The sequence below is a fragment of the Martes martes genome, assembly GCF_963455335.1.
Source record: "Martes martes genome assembly, chromosome: 18".
NCBI classification, from domain to species: Eukaryota; Metazoa; Chordata; class Mammalia; order Carnivora; family Mustelidae; genus Martes; species Martes martes.
In genome coordinates, this window is record NC_137906.1 from 5,725,319 (window position 1) to 5,751,321 (window position 26,003).

General features: G+C 49.9%; 1 protein-coding gene across 1 annotated transcript; it reads right to left on the reverse strand.

The window, feature by feature from the left end:
* Positions 1–321: 321 nt before the first annotated feature.
* Positions 322–24,749, reverse strand: EIF4H (eukaryotic translation initiation factor 4H). Its single transcript, XM_080831016.1, has 6 exons — positions 24,580–24,749; positions 9,513–9,700; positions 7,487–7,551; positions 7,303–7,399; positions 2,492–2,629; positions 322–2,195 (listed from the first exon to the last, which is right to left on the reverse strand). The coding sequence occupies exons 1-6, from the start codon at positions 24,636–24,638 to the stop codon at positions 2,056–2,058; spliced, it is 687 nt and encodes a 228-aa protein (XP_080687142.1). The 5' UTR covers positions 24,639–24,749; the 3' UTR covers positions 322–2,055.
* Positions 24,750–26,003: the final 1,254 nt, after the last annotated feature.

The following is a 26,003-nucleotide window of genomic DNA, read 5'->3' on the forward strand; positions in this document are numbered from 1 at the left end:
ATAAAAACAAACAAACAAAAAACAAACAACAACAACAACAACAAAACCTAATCAAACACCATGGCCACACACCTGTGCACGCAAGGTCTCTGTTCAGGAAATCACGTTTTTAGGAAATGAGGGAAGACCCCGGCGTGCTGCTTCTAGTCCTCACTGGCTCTGAAAAGAAATCTCACGATTCCTCTAAGTTCCCAAAGAGGACGCTGGGTTCGCTGCAGCCGCAGCCCGTCCTGCGAGACTCGGCTGCCACTTCCCGACTTTAGAGCGGCGCAAATCTCACGCTGAGGGCAGCTAGAAAGAACTCAAAAATAAGGACAAGCATTAAATATTACGTAAGGTTTTCTTTTATTTAAAAGATCATTCACAAAATACCATATCCATAGATTTCCTTTCTGTCATATAGCTGAATGTGTGAAGTGTTTGGAATTCCGTTCTTACGTTTAAAAGTCAACCGGTGGCCCAGGAGTTTAGATGAATTGTTTTGTTCTTAATCTTTTCCCCACGGAAGATGTAAGTAGGTCATCTGAAAGCATCGGGTTTGACTACAACCACATAATGCATGTCTTTCGTAAGTTAAGTATTGGCGTCACACAAATGGTTCTTATTTCAGAAGCAGAGGAGGCAGGGGAAGGAAGGACAGGAGAGAGAGTTCTGTAACTGCTGAGACCCCGGGACAGAGACGTGGCGGGGACGTGCGCGGGGCTCTCCTCCCCGGGCTCCAGCCGCTGGCCGGCCCCGAGCTGCTCCCCGCGGCCCCGAGCGGGACTGGGCGCTGCAGAACCAAGCTGTTCACACGCAGGCTTTCCCGCTCCGAAGCCACGGCCGCCCCCTGCCCCCTGCCAAGTGCCGAACTCACTGTGTGGGGTCAAGCAGCTCTGCCCCCAAGAGGAGACGGGGTGGCTGAGCGCCACCCACCGGCTATCCGGACGTCCCTGACGGCTCTGCATAGTAAAATCCTCAATTCATCAAGCGAAACAGTAAAGTGCCAGACTGTAGGCCCATTTTCATTATAAAATCCAGGGAAGGTGGGGAAGCACAGCAGCTCGCTGCTACACCAAGGAACAGAGAGAAACACAAGGGAGAGATGCGGGCTCCACACACAGCAGGGACCAGAGGAGCGGCCGCCGTCCACGCGGTCAGGGCAGCCCGGTGGGGCTCCGCCACCGCCGCCCTTCGGTCCCCCCAGAGCACCCCGGCCGGCGGAAAGGAGGGAACCAGCCCGCACAGCGTGCTGAAGGCACACCAGTGGGTGCGAACACGGCGGTGCGCTCGGCGGGTCCTCTCCGGCTCGCCCTCTCCGGCTCGCCCCGCGGCTACCCCCTTCGGCCGGGTTCCACGTTTGGGAGGAGAGCCTCTGCGGCTCGGGTCATCTATGCAGGGAGGGAGCAGCAGAGACGGGGCTGCTTATAAATAGGGACAGGAAGGAATTTTCAAGGATCAACGGGTATTTTATCCTTGTTTTGGAAACAAGGTGCCTCAAATTCTGTATCTGTGGATCACAGCGGAATAAAAACAAGATGCTCTCCGAGCTGTGACTTCTTCCCTGGTTTTTTTCTCCCCCCCTCGGAAGCCACAGCAATACAGAACTCAACATGCAGGTCAGGAGAGAAGCGCCGAGAAAACGCAAAGAAACAACCGGGTCTGGCCAGTGCGTCGAAAGTAAAGAGAGAAAGCACAGGAGAAAAGTGGAGCAGCACCGCCGCCGGAGACCGCCCACGGGTGGCTGCCTCCGGCGCTCGGGAGACGCTCTTGTGCGGGAAGGAAACAAGGAGCAGGAAGGAGAGAGGACAGGAGGGAGAGAGGCAAGGAGCGGCAGGGGAAAAAAAAGAAAGAAAGCACGAGACAGGCACTAGATAGGTTCAGCAAAGCCAAGAATGTACTAAAAACCACTTGTTAACTGCTGACATGCGCTCACAAGCTCTGTGTTTCCGTTGTCAGAGAGGAGGACGGGGTCAGGCGCAGGAACGGTGGCTGCAGGACCGCCGGCCCGGGGGGCTGGCCAGGCTGTGGTCTCGCGCTAACTCCCCCACACCCCACTCCCTCCCAACCACAAGCTCATTCTTGCTCCTTCTGAACGACTTCCTCTCTGGGCCTGGCTCCCCCGAAGATCGCAGAGTTGGGGTTGGCTACTTGATTGAGGGGCGTTGCGACTGTTCGAGGCTTCAGCTGGAGCCGTGGCCTCTGTGCTCTTTCCTCTGTGGGAGACAAGCCAACACGGTTTATCGAGTGAACGGACCCCCCTTCCCCGTGCGGGTGAAATGGCCCGACGGAGGCCCCCCCGCCCCCCGGCCCCGACCCAGCCCGCTTTCTAACTAGCAAGCCAGCCGCGAAGACCTAGCGCACCCCAACATTCCAACAAAGGTCAGCTCGCTATCTGAGACTACGGGGTGGGCCGCAGAAGGCACTGCCCGGGGCACGGGAAGGCCTGGGGGGGGGGGTACAGCCAGCGCACCCAGGCTAGACACCCTCCGCGGAGGAAGCAGCGCCCTACCTTCTGTGGGTTCTCTGAAGTCCATGTTGGACCCTCGGAGGGGAGGGCCGTCTCTGAACCGACTCCCCATCGGGGGGCCCGTTCGCCGGTCACCGGGGCGACTCCCTCCCCTGCCTCCTAAGAAGTCATCCCTGAAGCCTGACGAAGGAAGGGGACACCGCGTTACTTTCTCAGCTACTGACTCAGAGCTGCCCACGCAGCCGGTTTGGTCTGAAATTCTTTAGTTCGGCCAACATCAGCAGCTTTTGTGAAATAAAGCGCAAATGAAGACCAAAGAGTCAGGCACCTGTGTTGTCAACCAAGCACGTACGTGCTGGGCTCACCCCCGTAAGAGGGGGGCGCACCGGGGCACAGGGCACCTCGCCCCCCGTGGAGGAGAGGACAGCTGGGCTCCCGGGGCCTGCTGTGAGCCGCGCCTCCTCGCCGGTGCTGCAGAGCCAGACGAGGCTCGGCCCTGCGGAGAGGATTTTGTCCACAGGCTTTAACAGCCTCAACTTTTCTTCAGGTTCACATTTCACTGAAGGACTTCCTTCTAGACGGGGGTCGAGCTAAGCAGCCTTTTATTTATTTTTGTTTTGTTTTATAAGGATTTCATTTATTGGACAGAGATCACAAGTAGGCAGAGAGGCAGGCAGAGAGAGGGAGGGGGGAGCAGGCTCCCCGCTGAGCAGAGAGCCCGATGCGGGGCTCGATCCCAGGACCCTGGGATCATGACCCGAGCCCAAGGCAGAGGCCTTAACCCACTGAGCCACCCAGGCGCCCCTATTTATTTTTAAATGTTTTTATTTGACAAAAAGAGACACAGCGAGAGAGGGAACACAAGCAGGGGGAGTGGGAGAGGAAGAAGCAGGCTCCCCGCAGAGGGGCTCGATCCCAGGACCTTGGGATCATGACCTGAGCCAAATGCAGATGCTTAACAACTGAGCCACCCAGGCGCCCCAAAAGTTTTTTTTTTTTAGGGATTTTATTCATCTGACAGAGAGATCACAAGTAGGCAGAGAGGCAGGCAGAGAGAGAGGGGGAAGCAGGCTCCACGCTGAGCAGAGAGCCCGATGCGGGGCTCGATCCCAGGACCCTGAGATGATGACCTGAGCCGGAGGCAGAGGCTTAACCCACTGAGCCCCCCAGGCGCCCCCCCCCCACTAATTAGCCTTTTAACAGTAGAGACCACTGAAGTGAGAGTTTACTTTCGGAAAAAATTTGAGAGATAAAAAGACCGTAGTTAGACAAATGAGCCTGCCCCCTTTCTGCCCCCACAGGTGGCTACTTCTACTCCGAGGACGGTGTCCTTGCTTGAAGCTCCAGGGGACTCCTGGGCCTGAGGAATACTCCGTCCAGGGTCTCACCCTCATTACTCACGGACTTCCTGTCCGCCCAGCCGTCCACCTGCCAGCATTTCCACGTGACCCTGAAATCAATACTGTCAGCGCGTCTGCTTTTCCAGACATGCGCAGAGCAGCGGAAGACCGGAGTCGCCTGACATGCTTTTTTTAAAAGGACTTTTAATTATTTATTTGACAGAGAGAGAGAGACCACAAGCAGGCAGAGGGAGAGGGAGAAACAGGCTGTCCGCTGAGCAGGGAGCCCGACGAGGGGCTCGATTCTGGGACTCTGGGATCATGAGCGGAGCCGAAGGCGGACGCTGAACGACTGAGCCCCCAGGCGCCCCGACATGCGTGTTTTGCAGCTAAGGCTGAGCGAAGGCAATGCTTGGCCTTCTCGTTTCAGCTCAGACTCTTTAAGTCTCTCTTCAATCTGCTCGGTGCCAGGTTTTTTGCTCTTTTGCGCACTTCCTTGGCGACCGCACTGTTTTAAACGGCCCCCGGCTGGAGCGTGGCAGGGTCGCCCGGTCTTCGCAGCGCAAGGAGGCAGTCCTGCACCCCATCCGGAAAATGTGTGCCAGGCCAGCTCCACTCGGGCGGCGTCCTGGTGCTGCTGTGAGTTCACGGTCGGATGAGCCACAAATGAACAGCACACGTGAAGTAAGGTGGAGTAAGGGGTCTTTCGAACAGAAATCCACACAAGAAGGTATGTGCTGATCGGCTGACAAAAGCGTCGTGAGCAGAGACTCTCAGGACGCTGACCCTGCTGCTTGCCCCGGGGGCGATGGTCTGGTGTCTGCTCACCTGGGGTTCTCAGGGTGGCCAAGGAATGGGGGAAGAGATCAAGTTACCTGAAACCCCGCTCAGAAACAGAGTCGGACAACATCAATTTTAACAAGAAATGAAAACGATTTCAAACAGATTCGGGCCAACAGGAGCACTGAGATGGGGAAAACACACTGGGAGGCATACAGCCGGGGGGTAAGATTCTTTACAGAATCCTTTGAACCAGAGCTCGAAGTGTTGGTTAAATGAGCAACTGGTATTCAAACACTCAGCCTGACATTTCCCCCCAATAAACTAGGAAGCGCACCTTCCCATGTGGGTATGGAAGTCACTTTCCCCTACACGAGTAATTCCTGCTACCAGCGTGCAACACGGGTCAGCTCCCACTCCCACCGACAAGGCAGAGACGCACGACCACTCTGTCCAGGAGCACGAGGCAGCGTTTGGCAGAGGAAGAAACCGGAGCCCGTGAACGGCAAGCGACCACCTTATTTCAAAATCTCTTATGATAAGCAGCAGGGGAAGAGGATGAAGGAAAGGCAAGGTCTGGCACTCACGAATGCCTTTTCATGAAGTGTGGAGACAGATTTTTCAGGCGGCAAAGCGTTGATGAGAACCTTGTAAGGCTTTTTTTTTTTTTAAAACCAAGTTTAGTTTAATGCACAGGCTACTTCTGGCGGTGGGACTTTATTTGCTTTCTTCTTTGTATTTTGTATTGCTTGAGTCTTTTTTTGTAACAAGCACGTATGATTTTAACAACAGCAACGTTCGGGGCACCTTGGTGGCTCCCTTAAAGCCTCTGCCTTCGGCTCAGGTCATGCTCCCAGGATCCTAGGATGGAGCCCGTGCACTGTGTCGGGCTCTCTGCTCGGCGGGGAGCCTGCTTCTCTGCCTACCTGTGATCTCTCTCTGTCAAATAAATAAATAAAATCTTAAAAAAAATAAAAAAGTAAATAAAAATAGCAACGTTCTTTTAAAGAGCAAAAAAAAAAGACGGATTTTCACAAATAACGATACAGGCCTTAACTCTGCCGTGTGGGCACATGTGGTTTTAAAGACCACCAAAACCCTGCAGGGGGACACGGGCCCTGGCGGGTGTCGAGGTAGCCTCTGGCTGTGTTCTCAGCTTCGGACGGGAAAAATCCAACTAAGGCGACTGTTCCTTAGGTAACCTCCACGTTTCCCGAGTCAAAAGCTCGAGGGCCACTGCACCAATACCAGGAATCCAAAACTGGCAGGTCCCAGAGCACGCCTCAGGCCACTACCGGCTGCAGCTGGACTGACTCGGCAAGATCTCTGCTGCGCGTTTCAGTCAGAGAACAGCTCATACGTCAAATCACAGGGTTACTGGATCAGACTGTATTTTTATGAAGAAGCTCATTTCTGATTGGCTATAAGAGACTGAGTTATGCAACAGATATAAGCAGTCATCTGTTTAGTTATAGTGGGACTGAAAAGAATTTTGGTCTACAACAGCCTGTCCTACTTCTTTCCATACTTACCAAATACTTTATGCTGAATTTGGTTTGATGGGGGGAGGGGAGGGTGACAGGGTGGGACACTGATGTTATCTTAGACCCTGGGGAGAGCAGAATTCATAGGAAAGATAACAGACTTGTTTCTCCCGGTTTTACCTTTCTATGACAACTGCCATTTTTATTACGTGTGTGAGTTATTTACTAAAAACAAAAACCACCACAACAAACAACAACATAAAGAGTTTAAGAAACATTTAGGAGATCAGCCCTTCAAAGCAGAGGCACGACATGCAAATTGACCTCAGGAGGTGAGCCAGGGAGGCCCCCCCCAGCCAGGCCGCCACAGTAAAGTGGATCCGTGGATCCGGCCCACCAGGGAGGGAGAGGAGTTCCACGCCCCGCCCTTCAAGAGAAAAGGACTTCAACCATGCAAGAGGGGGCCGCCACGAATCACAGCGAGGTGAGGCCTCCTGTAAGCTTCCAAAGCCTCCGGACTATTTCTGGAAGCTGGCATGCTTCCTTTCTGGAAGCTGGCATGCTTCCGTGTGTCCGTGCACACCCGCAACGCCCAGGGGGTTCCTGAGATGAAGGCCCCGACGAGAACTGCAGGCTGAGGCGAGGCTAAGCCGGGCCATGATCAGTCCAACCTGCCCACAGCGGCGAGCTTCTCCAGTCCTATCCCACACACTCAGCTGCCAACAGAGGCTTGGTGCACGCCTGGAGACCTTTCAGGAAAACGTCACCTACACCATGAGCTAACGGAGTGGTCTGGCCAGGCTGCTCACAGCAAGGCCACCGCAAAAGGTTAAGTGGCAGTACTGTAAATGCCGATCCTGGGAATGAAGTCATCCCTGGGGATCCCACCCACCCCTAGATTCTCCAGGGTCACCCATTCCTGAGATACACACCAAAAAAGCTGAGGCTGTACCATTACCTTGCTGCACAAACATGGAAAAATTCACTGGAAGATGACAACTCATGCGACGAGAAGTTCACAGGAGTTACGAGAAGAGTTCTTGCCTCCAACAGAAACAAAACGAAACAAAACCGAAACGCCCCAGGCTTACAGAAGTATGGTCCATTCTCTCTCAGGATTTTTTACTAGTGTTTAAAAGCTCGCAAAAACGTATCAGACCCGTGAGACCGTTCTATTAGTAACCTCCAAGAGCTGTCATCAGCAGGCGTACTGCAAGGTTTACGTTCAAGTTTTAGAAGAACCAATCACCTCTGTCATCTGGTCCTCCTTTCCTGAATCCGAAGCCACCTTTATCTTGTTTTCTGCCTTCTGCAATGTCCACACGAAGTGACCGATCACCCAACAGCTAATGGTAAGGGGAAAACAGTGTAAGCACCAGCAAGAAAAAAACATCGCGACTTCTAACACGCACAGAAAAGCAGAAGATACTTACCGCACCATCGTATGTCAAGGCTTCCTTAAGGGAATCCACCTCATCAAATTCTACATAGCAGAATCCTGCAAGAGAAACAAACCCCAATTTCCTCAAGGAATTCTGGGTTAAGGCAGGGGGGCTCCCTGTCTGGTCTATTTCCCCACTCTGGTGCATCTAGGGAACAGTGGACTAGGAGAGCCCAGAAGAGAGACTGTACTTTTTTGATGAAAAGAAAATACCTGGCATTCCTTCTTCGCAGTTATGTTCTCTGAAATATGTGGCAGCTTTTTTTTTTTTTTAAGATTTTATTTATTTAGGCAGCTGTGTTTTTATAAAACTTTCTTTTTATGAGCTTTAACCATCATCTTAAAACCTTTCCAGGGTCATTGTGAAGAGCTGTTAGTTCTGACTTTTGAATAACTTTAACAGAACCCAACTGGGGCTTTAAGACACAGATTGCGAAGTCAATACCAAACATGCTTTGAAGAACAGGCTGAAGATGCCTACAAATTACTCCTCAGGTGGCTGGTACAAAAGCTGTTTTATAAAGCTAAAAAATACACCCTCAGTGACAAGGGTATCCTCCGTGCGACGCTCACTGAAAAACAGATGGCCTGGGTCCAAGCATGTGTACCCACAATCTGTGTCCCTGATGCTGGCTTCGGCCGTGGGACTGTAAACACACCATTCCAGGCAGAAGAAACCACACTTCCTCACGTCAAACCCTGCGCTGGCTTCCCCCTCTCCCTCCACCACTCTTTCCAAGGCCTTTCCTTGCCACCCAGAGGGCTTAAGCCTGCCCCCTGCCCCTGATGTGCTCACGCTGTGCCCTGCACGATGATTACACTTCCCCTTCAAAGCCCACTGGACCACAGGTGCTCCCAAGACTTGGGTCCAAACTTGTCCTGTTCACCATCTGCTCACCAGTAACTTACAGAAAGAACCCACTGCTTGGCTGGAGGGTCCCCACCATCCCCCCTAAGCGGATTCAATGTCTACAATATTTGAGGAAACCACCCCGCAAGTTCAAAGAGGCCAACAAAAGCCAACTCACCCATCCCGCCCTTCAGAGCGGCTGAAAGGGAGGATAAACCTCTAGGACAAACTGAAACGTGCTTCCGCTGACTCAGCCCAAAGGCTGCTCCCCACCCCCCATCTCCCCTGAAGCCCGGAACTCCTGGTGCCTCCAGGAGGGACACTGGTGGTCCTTACTTTCACAAGCTGATCGGACAGGTTTGTTTTCATTGTTTGGGCCATTCCTATCATAAGGCTTCAGGCTCTAAAGCCAAAAAACTTTCAAAATGATCAAAGTACTGCCTATACACAGAGCTGCTCAGATGAGTGAAACCCCTGCTTCTCACACCTCTCCCTCACCGGACATCACTCCGTACCTTCCCCGGATGTTCTTCTGGATCAGTGTAAAGCAAATGCTCTCGCACCGTGCTCTCAGGAAGCACATCTCCCCTCAGGGACTCTTGAAAGCTAGAGATAATGCTCCTGCGACTCTTCTCTTACTGCTTTCCCACTCAAGCACCCCAAAGAGACTAAACCTATAGACACTAACTTTATCTGAAATCTGAGCCAACCCTCTCCCACACACAAACTCCAAAGTCACCAACGTATCGTGACAGTATGTATTAGGTTCTCTTCTGAATTCTATACAAATACCTAGATCACAGGAAAACTTCAAAGCAAAATGCCGTGAGTCGAGCCAAGGTGAAATGCACCTGCCAAGTCCTCCATTTTATCTGTTCATTTCCCTCCCAGGGACCTCCCTGACCAGCACAGACAGCACAGCTGGGTCAGGCAAACAGCTGGCTGACTTGGGCATACATATACTGCGTATTTCTACAAATCAGAGCATGAGTAAAACATTTTCCCCGCAAGTAGAACAGAAAGCCTATGCGTTAAAGGGCCATGTTTATTTCAGCTACTCGGACAAATATTTAAAACACTTTCGTAACTGGAGCCCTCTGGTTCTCTAAGATTGTGGTTTCAACCCTCCCTCTACAAAAATGCATAGTAAGAATTCCCCCAAACTCACCTTTAAATTTGTCTGTATCTTTGTCTCTGACTAGCCGTACACTTCTTATGCTGAGATCCTTAAAGATAGCATCTATGTCGCCCTGAACTGTATTAAAAGGTAGATTTCCTACATATGCTGTGTAGGGGGGCTCTGTGGGCAGCTCCTTCTGGCTGCGGGAACCATGGCCACCAGCACTGCCGCGGGACCTGGAGGGGAAACAGACAGGATTCAAGTCTACTCGCCCCTGAGCAGGGCACAAGAACAATGTCTTCGGCTCAGCCACACCACCCAGGGAAGCCGCTCCACTGGAACGTACAACAGCGTCGTGAAATTATCAAGAGTATCCCAAAATATCCTTCGTGACCAGGTGCCTATTTTTTGGTGACAGAAATGTCCATGGAAGCACAGAACCTAGATAAACACACATTTCCCTGGAGATTCAAATCCGAACAGAACGTACCCCCGGCGTGGCTGGTTGCCTATTTACGTGGACTCCGTGTTTGCAAATGGTTTATATCCTAACACCTTATCAAACGCCCTCCCTCGTGCCTGGTTGTCCTCACCCAGGCCGAAGCGAACTGCCCAGAGTCGGTGCACTGTGTTCAGGAAGGATCTCTAGAGCTGCCGTGACCCCCGCAGAACACGCCTGCTTCTCGCTACTGTCACGCTGTGGCCAATACAGTCTAAAGAAAACTCGAGCTGCTGTACGGCAAGTGCTACTACATACATACACTCTCCACCACTGCCCGCGCGACCTCGCCGGTCCTCAAGGGCATACCACGAATCCATTTAAACCTCAATGCCATTCCTCCCCTGTAACAAGAAAGGGTGATGCGTCTAGGGTTACGGGGCTCAAAAGTGGCAAAGGCAGGAGCCGGACTCTACCACAGCTCCTCGCTCATCTGTAGAGGTTCTGGTTTGAATCCCAGCTCGGCCACAAACTTACTTCACCATCTGACCCTGAGGAGTTACTCCAATTCTCTAAGCTTTGTTTATTTGTAAAAGTGGGTTAGTATTAGGTAATACTAATAAACAAAGCTTAGTTACTGAGAAGTAACAGATTACGGTGCCTCATACCCGCCACAAAGTACACATGGCCGGAGCGAGAGTTACCCCACATCGCACCTACAAGCCGAGGCTCAAAATGTCCTGCAGACACGGAAGAATAAGTTGGGGCTTATTCTTAAACCACGGACTGGGCGTGAGGACACAGTCAGTGTAGGTGTTGACGGCGGGGCCGTCTGTGCTCCTGTGCGTGCGCCAAGGTGCACGCAGGAACTCTTTTCTTCTCCCACCGCCAAAGACTGATTTCTTTGAGGGAGCGAGTGAGATGGGGGTGGGGGGCAGAGGAAGAAGAGCGGAAAGACGACTCCCTGTGGGGCTCAATCTCCTGAGCCTGAGATGAGGACCTGAGGGGAAACCAAGGGGCGGAGACTCAAGCAACAGCGCCACCCAGAGCCCCGGAACTGTATTTTCTGATCAGTTTCGCTGTGAACTTAAAACTGTTCTAAAATAGTCCATAAAGTGAATGAACGGGAAGGGGAGCTCTTCCTTACATCAGTAAGAATGTCAACGCATAGATGTAGAAGGAGTCACATAAGAAGAAAAGCACCACTCTTGGGGAGCCTGGGTGGCTCAGTCGATTAAGCATCTGACTTCGGCTCAGGTCATGATCTCCGGGTCCTGAGCCCCTCGTTGGGCTCTGCACTCAGTGCGGAGTCTGCCTGTCCCTCGCCCTCTGCTCTCCCCTTCTCGTGCCCGCTCTCAAATAAATAATAAATCTAAAAAGAAAGAAAGAAAGAAGGAAGGAAATTAAGGAAGGAAGGAAGGAAAAGGAAAGGAAAGGAAAGAAAACCACTCCTCTGTACCCACCACCGTAGCGGGGCTGATTCAGGCAAAGCTCATCAATGGCCCGAGCTGTCCATGTGCCCTGTATTCTGGCAGTCCGTGTGCCCTGTGTTCTGGCACGGATCATGACAGACAAGAAAGGCAGGGGGGACTAATGAAACATGACAACCAATGCTACATGTCATCTTTGATTCTGGAACAAACAGCTCTAAAAAAAAGAAAAAAGCAGATGGAGAGATCTGAATACGGCGTGTGTAGACATCACGGCTTCCATGCTCGATCTGCAGGGAGGGGCGGCTGGCAGGGCCGTGAGAACAGCCCCGCTCTCCCGAGAACCCCCGAGAACCCCCGAGGCTTCAGCACGAAGGACTTATGTGCTGGCACGCCTAGGCCTAAAAGATAAAGCAAACTCAACCCTGTCACTCTAACAGTGCCCACTGGGGGTCTGAAAATGTTCCTAACGTTTGCAGAACACAGGAGGGAAAAAATTTCAAAAGAGGGAGGTGGCATTTCTTTTTATGGAGACATTTAAATATTTTATTTTATTTTATTTTTTTTAAAGATTTTATTTATTTATTTGACGGATAGGGATCACAAGTGGGCAGAGAGGCAGGCAGAGAGAGAAGGGGAAGCAGGCTCCCGGCTGAGCAGAGAGCCCGATGCGGGGCTCGATCCCAGGACCCTGAGATCATGACCTGAGCCGAAGGCAGAGGCTTTAACCCACTGAGCCACCCAGGCGCCCCAAGACATTTAAATATTTTAAAGGACTCTCCTCACAACAAAGATCTGCTCCAAGTCGTCCTTTCTATAGGGCAAGCACCAGTACAAGTCATGGAAAGTAACTTAGTTTCTGATCCATAGTTTGCTAGAAATATCATGAAAGAAATTCCCCATCTTTCCTGAGATAAATATTATTCTTTAAGACCCATTTTTAGCAGCACCAAATCATGACCTAATTCTTAGATGGCTAAAATTTTTCAAGTTTAGTGACTCAGAACTCTGCTCCTTCCGGATAAGAAATCCTGTTTTGTTTTCCAGAGAACTGCATTCCACTGGCTCCCACTCCCACTCCATGAAGTTTAGTAAATCGACTTATTTTTGCACTTCCATACTTTTCTCTGCAACACTACTGTTCTTTTCTCGATAACCTTAAACCCTAAAATACTTTTTAAAATTTATTTGAGAGAGAGAGAGAGAGAGAGAGGCAGAAGCAAGCTCCCTGCTGAGCAAGGAGCTCCATGTGGGGCTCAACTCTGGGACTCTGGGATCATGACCTGAGCTGACGGCACCGGCTAGCCACCCAGGTGCCCCTATATTTTCCTCTTTTTAAAGATTTATTTACTAGAGAGAGAGACAGAGCATGCGCAGGTGTGTGAGCACACAAGGGCTGAGGGAGGGGCAGGGATGCTGCTGAATGAGGAGCCCAACGTGGGGCTCGATCCCATGACCCTCAGATCATGTTCTGAGCTGAAATCAAGAGTTGGCTGCTTAACCTACTGAGCCACCCAGGCGCCCCTAAACCCTAACTAAGTATTTTCAGTAAGATACTCTTTGAGACTGAACACGGAGTATGTAAGATACGGTGTAAGTATAAACATTTGGAAAACCATCAAAACAAAACACAGGATGAATTATAATTTTAATAACCTTAAATTCATTTATTCAACATTTACTAAACATCTGGCAGAAAACAGTCCCCTGCCCTCAAGCAGCTCACAAGTGACCAGGACACATAATAAACACAAGTAACTGAGCACACATGCAGGCGTGTTTGTGTATATACGCGATGCACGCCCGCACACAGCTACAATGATTTTTTAAAAATTTTAAGGAGAAGGTGAGGATGGAGAACTGATAAATTCAGCAGGTGTACGTCCGATGAATCAAGGAAAACAGAGGTAGGAAGGCTCAAGGGGCATGTGGGATGCCGTTCTGTGGGCCGCTGGATGCAGGCCCGATAGGGCAGGGTCCCCCAGGGCGCCAGCTGAGTCTAGATAAGGACTGCCGCCTGGGGGTGGCTGAGCTGATCAGATGACCAGGACACTGAGAAGAATGCAGTCGGGTAAGAAGCCAGCCCCGGCTTTGGGAAGATGAAAGAATCCCATTTCAGGGAAGCAGTACTTTGTTTTATTTAAAAGATTTTATTTATTTGTCAGAGAGAGCGCCCATGCGCGCCAGCACAGGGAGAAGCAGGTTCCTCGCTGAGCCACCCAGGTGTCCCAGGCAAGCAGTATATTAAAGATTTTATTTATTTATTTGACAGACAGAGATCACAAGCAGGCAGAGAGAGAGGAGGAAGCAGGCTCCCCACTGAGCAGAGAGCCCAATGCGGGGTTCGATCCCAGGACCCTGAGATCATGACCTGAGCCGAAGGCAGAGGCTCAACCCACTGAGCCACCCAGGCGCCGGGCAAGCAGTGTTTTAAAAGCTAGAAATGTGGGAACAGCTAACCCAGCCCATTAACTGCTCCCTTCACCTAAGCCTCACAAAACCGCCACCGGTTTACTATTCGAGACTTTTCCAAGAATCACTGCAGTGGCCCTAAACTCTACCCGATCTGACGTGGTCAGTTCTAAGGGACTTAAGTGTGTTTTAGCTTTTCTGCAAGTAGTTTGCTGAAGACAGGACACAGCAGCCAGTGCAGCAGGACGGGGACGGGGCCCCCCAGCTAGCTTTGTTTACTGGCTCCAACACTTACAAAGTTAGAAAAGTGGAACTCTACGGTGTGCCAGCAACCTGAGCGACAAGAGTGATGGGGACAAACCAGAGAGCACATGTGCATGTCACGAAAGGGTCCATCCAGCCTGGTAGCAGCCCACTGAATAAAAAATCCCAACGCCAGGAAATCCTGAGCTAAAAGTCCTAAGATACCCTGGTCGCCGAAGTTTACAGGGGACTATCCTCTAACTGAACAAGCTGGGTTACACGAAAACACTTTCTAGAACAGGTTAAAAATAACAGGGAGAGAAGAGTCATTTGAGCTTTAAGGGGGCAGAAGACGTCTTCCAAATTACCGCGGTGCCTCAGTTTGCTGGTCTGTAACTGACAAATACTTCAAATCTTTATTTTATAAAGTTTAAAACCGACCATAAAAACACCTCATAAATCCTGAATGCTTTATGTAAGTTTAATAACAACACTGAAACGTTACAGGGAAGTCTAAACACGCCCAAGGCCAGGTTGCTCCAGGAGAAACAGAGGAACAAGGCAGCAGGCCACAGCAGCCCCCGCCTGCCCTCCCGCCTGCACTGCGAACCCCGGCCCATCACACCCCGCCCTCCACTCCCCAACCATCCTCCCTGCTCACTGCTGCGTCCGACTATCCCTGCTATCCCTAGGCCACTGCTTTTGAAAACAACATTATGTGAGTTTTAAAGTAAATTACATCCTCAGTAACTCAGGAAATCTAACTTTCAACTCCAAGTCTGACAGAAAATCTTTAGAGACAAATCTCTCTTCTTCACTCAAATTGGCTAAAATCTGGACAATGTCTATGAAGTACAGAGCACAGTAGAGGGCTCACAGCTCAGAGTCCCTGCCCCTAAGGAGCCGATGCTTCAACTGACGGGGTCCAGACACCTGGAAAGGAGAAACCACATCCCAAACAAAGGACGGCAGGTCCTTCGGAAGACACCCGGGGAGCAGTCTCCGCAGGCTGGAGGGAGAGGAACCGCGACTCGGCCGCTCCACGTTCCCGCAGCACACGGGGAAATACGGAACTCTTCACCAGACACTAACTGCGGACAGACAGTCCAGGAAGAGGAAAGTAGGGAACAGCCAGACCAGGAAAGCCTGGAGGGAGAGGGGACTGTAAGAAACGAGAGCAGAGAGTATCAGGGCGGGGACTGGATCCAGTAAGTAGATGCAAGAAAGAAAACGAAGTGCCCCAGACTTACTGCCCAAGTAAGAAAGATAAGGAAAAAGGGAGGACTCATGCTAAGCTATTCTCTGGGAGAGGAAACTACAAACATCTCTAGGGCCCTTTACAAGCTACACAGAACTTAAGCCCTGTTGCTGCCACTCTTGAAAATTCAAGACCAGTGCCAAGATACCCAGAGCATCACCCTCTCTCTGGTATTGGCAACATCAGGTGTCCGTCCTGTTACCTCTAGGTTAGGGACACGGCGCCGGTGGGACTGATCAACAACTCCGCTCTGTCATGAGCCATCCAGAGACACTTACTGGGGTAGACTACATCGTCCACACGTGGCACCACGCGGGATCTTATATAAAAGTCACAAGCCTGTGCGGCTCAGTCAGTTAAGCATCCCGACTCTTGATCTCAGCTCGGGTCTTGACCCCAGGGTCCTGAGTTCCAGCCCCTCGTTGGGCTTAAAAAAAAAAAGAAAAAAAACAAAAAGAAGGGAAAAAAAAGAAAAAAGAAAAAAATCACAAAGACTACAAGTAAGAACAAAACCCACTAAACATGCATAAAAAGAATAAGAAAGTAATAGCCACAATGTGCAACTTACTCGGTTTCTAGAAAATAACCAAAAAAGGTTGAACTCTGAAAAGCCAAGGCCTCATTTCACATACACTGATTTATCTCACCCATCACTAACATCTTACGTTAGGAGGATACACTGATTAAAATCACTGAACCCCGTTCAACACATTACTAACTAAAGTTGTTTATTTAGATCCTTACTTCTCGAGCCCATCCAAAGCCACGTGACATTTTATTTGTAGCTTAGGTTTTCAAAACTAGCCCGATGCAGCACAGATGTACTTTTATTAAAAGTACATCTCCCGGGGCGCCTGGGTGGCTTGGTGGGTTGAAGCCTCTGCCTTCGGCTCAGGTCATGATCCCAGGGTCCTGGGATCGAGCCCCGCGTCGGGCTCTCTGCTCGGCAGGGAGCCTGCTTCCTCCTCTGTCTGCCTCTCTGCCTGCTTGTGATCTTTGTCTGTCAAATAAATAAATAAAATCTTAAAAAAAAAAAAAAAAGTACATCTCCCGGGGCGCCTGGGTGGCTCAGTGGGTTAAAGACTGCCTTCGGCTCAGGTCATGATCCCAGGCCCCTCTCTGCTCTCTGCTCTGTGGGGAGCCTGCTTCCCTTCCTCTCTCTGCCTACTTGTGATCTCTGTCTGTCAAATAAATAAAATCTAAAAAAAAAAAAAAAAAAAAAAAAAAAAACTCCCTCTGCTAAACGTATGCATTCTCCAAGGCCTGCATTCAGCATTCACAATTAAACCCCTTTAAGTTGATACCTGGCATTACTACAGGATAGGCACGAAAGCCTCAGAATGTTTCTGATCAACCCTGGGGGAAGGGGCAGGTGGTGAACCCTGTTTCAAGGAGCTCTTTTCTACTGTGAAGGATGTTTTCATAAATCAGTCTCATCTTAAAAAAAAAAAAAGAAAAAAGAAAAAAAAGGAAAAAAAAGAAAAAAATAAAAGGCCTTGCAGGGAAATCCAAAGTGGTTCTAAGGCAGGAATTTGGTTTTATCTTCAGAACTATTACAGTCTCTGGTACTCAGCACGGGTGGGAGGCATGAAGACACAGACCTAGCAACTACTCTTAGGATCACAAATCACTTCTTCCATTAACATGGGTTACTGTATTTGGAAAAAGATCTAAAATGTAAGAGTTACATGTATTTAGATGACCTCTTCAATTAGGTACTTAAGTGAGTTTCTTTCTTTCCTTTTTTTTTTTTTTTTTAAGACTTTATCCATTTATTTGAGCGCGCACAGGCAAGGGAAGCAGACTCCCTGCTCGGCCAGGAGCTCTACACGGGGCTCCATCCCGCCACCCTGACATCATCACCTGAGCCGAAGGCAGAGGCTCAACCAAATGAGCCACCGTACTTCAGTGTTTTTCAAAAACATTTCTGGCTGTGACCAAGACGACTGAAGACACGTACACATACGCGCCTGACGGTGTACTAATCATACAAATAATGAGGAGTTTGCCCAACAGCACAGCTAGACTCATGGGGTAACACACACAGTTCTCTTCCAGGTCATCTTTAAGAAAAGCTTGTCAGGACCCCCAAGAAACTGACCTCATCAACTACCACCAGGACAGGATGGGCAGTTTGAAAGCCTTGTAATAAGAGGACCACGAACACAAGGGGGACTTCTGCTTTACGTGGTCTTTTAGGAAAATTTCCTACTAGGCAAAAAGGCACTTATCACAATGTAATAAAATCTTGGACTCCCACACATCAGTGAAAGCAAATAAATGGGTTATTAATTTAGTAACTTGACATGTGCAAAAGCTTATTATTCAATCCAAGGTTCCAGATTTTTCAGAGGAAATAAAAACTCAAACCTCAAGCTGTTTATTGGTCCTTAGAGAATACGGCCACGAAAAACATCTGTCTTGAAGCTATGATGTAAACTATTTCTATGGATTAGTTTGTACTTTGTAAGCCAAGAATTCTTTTTTTCTAAATTAGAATGCTTATCTGAGACCCGACATTCCACACACTACCAGCTCAAATTTGTTCTGAAGAAAACTTCACATTCTCATGTGATGGCCAATTTTACATGATCTACAAGTTTCATTCATTCATTCATTCATTTGGAAGATTTTATCTATTTGACAGAGAGAGACTGCGCACGAGAGGGAACAGAAGGAGGGGGAGTGAGAGAGGGAGAAGCAGGCTTCCCTGCAAGTAGGGGGACCGACACGCGGCTTGATCCCAAGACTCTGGGACCATGACCCGAGCTGAAGGCAGACGCTTAACAACGGAGCCACCAAGGTGCCCTAAGTTTCAATTATTTAGAGAAGTACAAAGTGTCAAAGACAGACCTCCAGTTAAAAGGTAGAATTCAAAGGCACACACACAACTACCAGTTCTTCTCTTCTTCACTTAGTATCTGAAAAACCACGAACACAACACTGTATGTTAATCATACTTCAACAAAATTAGAAACATTTGAAAAATCATAAAACTTTAAGTTACTTGCACTAAAACATATGTGTTAAAGATGAATACTTACTCTGTACTAGTAAGTATTTCTGCTAATAACAAATTTAACTTCCAGCTTCCTTACACATGGTAGCCGCCAAGAATCAAATGCTTTGAAAGCGCCCGGAAAAAAGCCCCCCCCCCCCCAACAACCAACCAAGAAAGCGAGGAGGAACCTATCAGGAGATTTTAGTGGGCCCTGCAACCAAATGCCATGCACAAACTTTTGGTTCTAATTCAAACAAATCGGTTGTACACCGAAATGTATCAGCTAATTAAGAGAAATCAAAACATTTACTGGGAAGTTTTTGGATGTGAAAATATTGTGGTCACTTTTTTAAAAAAGATTTTTAATTTATTTGACAGAGAGAGATCACAAGTAGGCAGAGAGGCAGGCAGGGAGTGGGGAAGCAGGCTTCCTGCTGATCTGAGAGCTCCATGTGGGGCTCAATCCCAGGACCCTGAGATCATGACCTGAGCCGGAGGCAGAGGCTCAACCTACTGAGCCACCCAGGCGCCCCAGTCGTCACATTTTCTAGAGTCTGTAGCTTTGAAGCTCATCCTGTAGTACTTGCAGATGAAATGTGCAGATGTGACGTCTAAGATGTGCTTGAAAACAATCCAGAAGCGTGCGGCAGGCAGGCGGCGCGCGGAGGTACAGATGCAATACAAGTGGTCACTTTACGAAGTGGGTCCAGGCACACGAGGTGTGTCATTACACTGGACTCTACTTTTGTGCTTTAAATGCTCTGTAATCAGATTTCTTGCAGATTCAAAAAGGCCAACTCTATGAAATAATCCTTGAGGCAACTGTGCAAAACTGAGTATGAACTGGGCAACAGAAACGCTGGTGGTTAGAAAGAGACCCCCGGGCAGCTTGAAATGTGTGTTCAGGTTTAGAAGTACTTTAAGACAGAATGACAGGACACTGTAACTGGCTTTAAAGTACTCCATCCCCTCCCCACAATGGGGAAGACAGATGAAGAGGAACAGCCAAAAAGGTTCATAAAGTTAAAGGAATGGAAATGAATGAAGAGGTGCTTAATGGGTTTCTGTTCCAGGATGGTGAGAAAGGTCTGGAAACAGTGGTGGCAATGACACAACATGGTGTCACTGTGGCCATTAGGGTCGGCGAACTGTACACCTGGACACGGTAACAGGCATCTGGGTGGTTCAGTCGGCTGGGTTTCCAACTCCTGATTTCCATTCGGGGCACGGTATCAGGTTGTGAGACTGAGCCTCACACTCGGCTCCCACGCTCAGGGGGGATTCCACACCACCACCCCCTCCCTCCCTTTGCTTGTGCGCTCTCTAAAATAAATGAATCAAAAAACCTAAAAAAAATTTAAAAAAAAAATGAAGGAAGGAAGGAAGGAAGGAAAAGAAACGCAATGGTTATCTCCAGGAAAACACTCGTGGAGGACGAGTTACAAGCTGAACCAGCTCGTCCTTTCGTGGGCACCACTTTTACCTGAAGAACTAAGCGATGGTTATTCAGACTTTGATATCAGGCTGACATTTTCTTTTCTTTAAAAGATTTATTTGAAAGAGAGGGCGAGAAAGCGCACAAGCAGGGGGAGCAGCAGAGGGAGAGGGACAAGCAGACTCCCCACTGAGCTTGGAGGCCGAAGTCAGGCTCAATCCCAGGACCTTGAGACCACAATCAGGTACTCAACGGGCTGAGCCACCGAGACAGACATTGTCTTGAAAATGAAGTGAGTCTGTCACTTCAAAGAGAACTAACAGTATCTGTTACCAAAGATAAAATGCAGACTGGGCTTTTAGGCAAAAAAATAAAGTTTTAGAAAACCCGTATCCATCAGCATAAGCTTGACAGCCTCACAATACCTGAAATTTCTCTGATAAAATCAACGGTGATACTAATAAACATGATTTTGGATGCTTTATAATGAAACGTGCCAACATCTGGAAGATCGGCGTCCCTCAGTAACAGTAACAACCAATCCATCACGTTGCAAGATCACGCACTTGTGAAGAATCCCCTTGAACTATGCCCTGTGTGCCCTATCCCCAAATACAAGGTTTAACCAGAGAAGCCGTGTCTTCAACGGAGTCCCAGCGTATTGGAGCACATCCAGAGGGTCCCAACAAGAACGTTTCAGAGGGGCGTCTGGGTGGCTCAGGCATTAAGTGTCTGCCTTCCGCTCAGGTCAGGATCCCAGCGTCCTGGGATTGAGCCCCGTTCTGGGAGCCTGCTTCTCTCTCTCCAGCTCCCCCGTGGTTGTGTTCCCTCTCTCACTATCTCTGTCATAAATAGGTAAAATCATGACATGGGGAAAACTTCAAAGAACCAAGGACATTCAATTAAAAAGGACAACTTAGGTCTTATAGTTGTTAAGTTCTATCAAAATCAAGCAATCACTTACTTCGTGGCCCGAGTCTGCAGGTCGAACCAGCTGTACAAATGGACTGCAGAGGCACTACATGCTCTCCTACCCGCCCCTCTCTTCTAGTTCCAGGAGAAGCTGGAGACTGGAAGATGGGGGTCTCAACTAGGACTGCTACCCCTCCCCCACCAATGTTTTACATGGTCCAAGTTTCTGGGAAGGTTTCTTGCTTGAACTTGCATCATAGCCTCCCAGAACACTAAAGGTTAATTTCAAAACAGAAATATACTAAGAAAGTTTTTAGAAATCTCAGAAGCACTACATTAAATATTCCAAGCATAAATTGTGTAAGAAACCAATAACCTACAAGAACAAATTACTCAGCTAGCATTCGTTTATAATACAGTACGCTACTCATAAAATGCTTTATACCTATGAACTGAATAGATTTTGCTTACTTGGCTTTAGGAACACAGCCGGGAAGTAAAAATTCACTCATTAACTCAACAGAAATTTCCCCATTCTTACTGATGCAAGGGAAGTATTTTAAGAACTAAAAAAATAAGTTTTTAGTAAAATTTATAATTTATAAAAAATTATAAATCAAGAGCTAAGATTTATTAAGCATACCGGACGCCGTGCTGCATGCTTGAGACATCTCACTGAATATTCCTGATACCTTCAGAGGAGTTTCTATCTTACATGTGGGGAAAATGAGGCTCAGAGAGGTAAAGAAACTTGTTCCAGATCTCACAGCTAGTGTGTGGCTCAAGGCTCAGCTGACACCTGACCTCTGTCCTCTCTGCCTGATTCTAATCCAAAGCCAGGCCTTTTCCCCAACTGTGTCAGAGGCTCTTGGTAAAGCCAAGTATTTCATAGAAGATAAAGATTCAGAACCAAGCCCTGGGAGATTAAGGAGTGAAGAGGAGGAGGACAATAACCCCCAACTACTTGTCATCTGGTAGGCAAACAGGATTTTAAAAATAAGCTTTTAAATACTTTCATGAATTCTATCATGATCGATGCAAATAGCCTGTTTTTACAGACTGCTCTCTCCCCCTTTATAGTCTTAAGATATGCTTAGAAATTTAGACAGAGATGCCAAGCTTAAGGCTTAGAAGACTCAAAAGCTAGAATTCCAATCCTCCGCCCCCCAAACCTGGAACTTGAGGAATACTTAAACGTGTGGTTTTACCACTTTTCAGAAGGTACCATTTTCAGCAATTTCAATTCTTGCCGCCTCCAAGTCCCACTGATTCTCAGAACTGATGGTTTTAGACCGGAGCACTCAAAAGTGCGCTGTAGTCAGCGAAATAAAAATCACTATTACTCTCCACTTTACCACCAACGGCAAACGAGGAGTTAAAACCCAGGAAGGAAAATTTAGCAAACTGCGGAACAAAATACACTCCAGATCTAGTACAGTTAACTACATTAATTTGGAATTCTGATTGGACTTGTTTTTTGGCCAGCAATGCAGTCCCCAGGTCTCTCTCTGGCTGCCAGGGACATGCCTCTTTAAGTTGAGAAAAATTAAGCAGTAGCTTAAACCCTGCTTCCTGACAACAGCACTGATTACTACATATGACTACAAAACAAACTTACAGGGAACGTATAATTATTAAAACCAGGTTTTTTGTTACGACCATGCACTTCAAACCTGCGACTCCCTTTGTCTGTGACCCAAGTGGCTTAGAGTTGAGACCTCTTACTCAGCTAAGGTGTTGTAGACTAGAGGGAAGGTCTCTTGGTACAAAAGTACAAACGCAGCAATGCAAAAGACTGGCTTTCCAGAAGCCACAATCTTCTAAAATGCCTAAGCATTGTATCTCAACACAAGCAGAGAGCATTGAGACATCTGCGGATGTGAAACATGATGCACGTAACAGCAGAAACGATCACTGAAGGTTATCAACTAGCCTACCATCTTGCTAAATTTCAGAGAAACCAGTTAACTTAGTAACTCCAGATCTAACGAAATTAAAATTAACATTGACACTGGAAAAGGAAGCTTCGGCCCAGGCCACACAGCGGCATGTCTGGTCCTCTGTGAAGTTTCTGGACCTGCTCCAGACACTGTTTACATCAACACACAAATTCACCAATAGGTTTCTAGAACTACTTTTAGGAATCTGAGTGGTATTTCCCGTGTAGTTTTACATGGATTTGAAGTCAAGCGGAAAGCTCCAACAAGGTCAGATGCGGAAGAGCTTTAACAGTAAAGTGACTTTTTATCAGAAAGTTTAGGACATGCAGAGTGCCCAGCTATTTTCCCACACCAGTTTTATGGAGTACATCTGGACACAGGGCTAACATCTTTTACGTGTCTTCTGATGTTTCTAACGAAGAGCAAAGTAAGAGAATTTTGACCACTTGCTATCGTTCAAGGCAACCCAACTGTCGATATGTGACATCCACTGACGCCTCGAACACCTGAAGTCATTGGAACAGCTGGCAAGTCTGTCAAAAGGCAGAATAAGAGGAAAAAAGAAAAACAAAAACAAAAACAAAAACCAAAAACCAAAAAAACAAAAACCCCACCCAAACTCCAAAACCCAGATTCACTATAATATGACTAACTTATTATAGTCCCAAACCCAACTAAAACTCCTTGGATCTGCCTTCAATCAAACCAAACCCCTCTGTTAGAGTTTTCCTGGGCACTTCCAAATGTTTCTTGAAACTGGAAAAAAAAAAATCCCAGTTATTAAATTTCAAGATGACTTAACTGCAAATTTCACGTCTAGAAACATACCCCAAAGGCAATACTTTTACATGTCGTCCAACATCTATTTCTTTTTTTTTATTAGCAAATAAAATATTCTTTGAAAGAACAGGTGGCTCCACCTTCCCCGACTCCCATGTTCCAGTGTCATTAATACTGGGTACACTCCGGCACCCAAACAGCCTTTGTTTGAGCCAGTCCCAAACCAAGGTATTAAAAGATCACTCTTCACCGAACAAAGATACTTTTCGGATTGAAAACCCAGGAGACCGGACACCTCAGTAGGTACTATTGTGGGGTTATCCTGGGAAAGGAATCCTTTCTGTAAAAGTACACAATGGCCAAGTGTGTCCTTCACCAACAGGAAGATGCTTATAGCCCATCTCCTGAATTCTGTAAGGGAACTTGCATTAAAAAAAAAAAAAAATCACGCAAAACCCAGCGTGAAAACGAGGTATCTCCATTATATATGGTCTGTCTATGACCAAAGTCAAAACGAGGCTAACTGCGATTCCGTCCCCAGGTCAGAAAGGAGAAACTGGGGAGAAATAAAAGATTTTCTGCCAGGAAGCACGTAGCACCTGTCACTAAGGCACCCTGACCCAAGACACAGCGGAAAAGAAAACCCTACTGTGCGTTTTCTTTTGCTCGATGCCCCCCTCTCCCGGCGCGAATCGGACCATTCCCGAGCTCTAGCCGCCAAACCACGCGTACGGGAAAGGAGGCACCCCTCGCCCTCCCGACCTTACCCCGTCCGCTGGCCTCCTAGCGAAGCGGGCCGGGGAGCTGGCAGGGCAGACCGACCGCCGGAGGCCGCGACTCCGACCGCGACCGGAGCGGGCCCGGCGCCGGCCCCCACCCCGCGCTGCAGCAGAGCCCCGCGAGGGCCCTGCCGTCCTGGGGGATGGGGATGGGAGCGGGAGCCCGTCCTCCCGGGCACCCGGTGCCACTGCGGCCCGGCCCTGCGGCCGAGGCAGGGCCAAGACGACACGGCGGCCGCGGCGGGACGCACGGGCACGATCTGCACCGCGAGCAAGACGCGGGGGAGCCTAACCGCCGCCGCCCCCTCCCGGAGCGCGCCATTTCCAGGCCCCGGCCCTCCAGGCGCCGCTCCCAGGCCTCCGCGGGCCCCGCCGAGCCCCCTACCGCCCGCCGTCCCCGGGTGAGCGCGGGAAGGCCGCCGCCCCGGGGCCCCCGACTCCGCCCGCTCCCCGCGCCCGGCCGGGGCCCGCGCACGCCCGCCTTACCCTCTGCCGCCGCCGAAGCTGCTGTAGGCCCGATCGTCGTAGGTATCGAAGTCCGCCATTTGCCGTCTCCGCTCCGAGAGGAACCAGGGTGCGCGAGGAAGGACCCCGCAATATAACTCCCCCCGCCCCGCCGCCGGGGCTGTCCGCCGCGCCGCCTGATCGCAAATCGCACGCACGCACGCGCGCGCGCGCGCACGTACGCCGCGCCGCGCCCGGCCTGGGCCGACGGGCCGCTGCTGGCCCGGCGCGCTCTGCGGCCCACGTGGTGCGGCGGCGCGTTGGCGGGGCGCCTGGCCTCGCGCCCCCGCCCATTGTGTGCTGGCCCCGGGGCTTCACCCGCAGCGGCCCGCCGCCCCCGCCCCGCCCAGCCCGTGCGCGCCGGCCGGGTCCGGCCCCGGGAAGCTGGGGTGGCGGGCTCGGCGCGCTCCCACGGCCCCTCGGGCGGGCGGCCGGCCCGGGACCCTGCGCCCGGCCCGCTGCGCTGCCGGCTACCCCTCAGCGTTCCGTACTCCAGACCGGCCAGGCCCCCGGAGGCCCGCTCCGCTTGGCCCCACTCCCCACGCCCTCTTCCTGGGCAGAGGGTCGCCCACCTACCCCAGAGTAAGGGCCGCCTCCTCCAGGGACCCCCCTCCCCGCGCCCCCGCCCCAAGCTGGGCACTTGCTGAGAATGCACGGGGACGGGAGGCCCCGAAGAGCCGAGGGTCCGAGCGTGCCCGGCGGTGGGGGGCGCAGCTCGGGATCCCGCGTCCGGGGGCCCCCCGGGGGCGCTTCAGGGCGGGCGGCGGGCGGCGGAGAGGAGAGCGGAGGTCGCTGAACCGGCGAGAGCCGGCGCCTGGCGCGTCCCGAGCTTGCACGGGTCATCGCGCGGGGAAGGAATTCGGTACTGACTTGACTTTCATCGAGCCGCAGCGGAGAGTGGGTACGCGAGGAGAATTAATTACACCGCTGCTTGCCCGGGGTTCTCGGTGAGACAGTGTATCTAGACACGATTTAAAAGAACCTCGGGATTGTGCACTGTGTGCTCAGGGCTTTTCTACGTAGGCACTTTTTGCTCCTTTATCCGGTGCTGGGATGGACAGAGCAACTATGAAGTCTTTTTTTTTTTTTTTTTTTTTTTTGGCTTTCATCTCTTTTTATCTCCAAGTGATAAAACCACTTTACTGTGCGGTAGACCCAGAGGTCCTTGGGCTCTGCCTCTTGCCAGCTGGGTGACTTTGAACGAGTTACTTAACCTCTTTACTGTCTCAACTTTATCATCTGTTCAAGGGGAGGGTATCGCCTACTTCCTAAGCGTTGTGTTGGGAAAATTCCTGGTGCACCATAATTTGTATGGAGCACACATCCATGTGCCTGGCCTCCTTAGGGCTATTTGGCTGCTTCTGTCCCTGCAGAGTTTGAACTTGGACCCTCCTTCGACCTCTCTG

Coding starts and splice junctions, on each gene's coding strand:
- EIF4H (XM_080831016.1), bottom strand. CDS start 24,638: ATGGCGGACTTCGATACCTACGACGATCGGGCCTACAGCAGCTTCGGC. Junction 7,552..9,512: donor AGATACAGACAAATTTAAAG/GTGAGTTTGGGG, acceptor TTTCTCTTGCAG/GATTCTGCTATGTAGAATTT. Junction 2,630..7,302: donor AGGAGGACCAGATGACAGAG/GTGATTGGTTCT, acceptor TTCCTTCGTCAG/GCTTCAGGGATGACTTCTTA.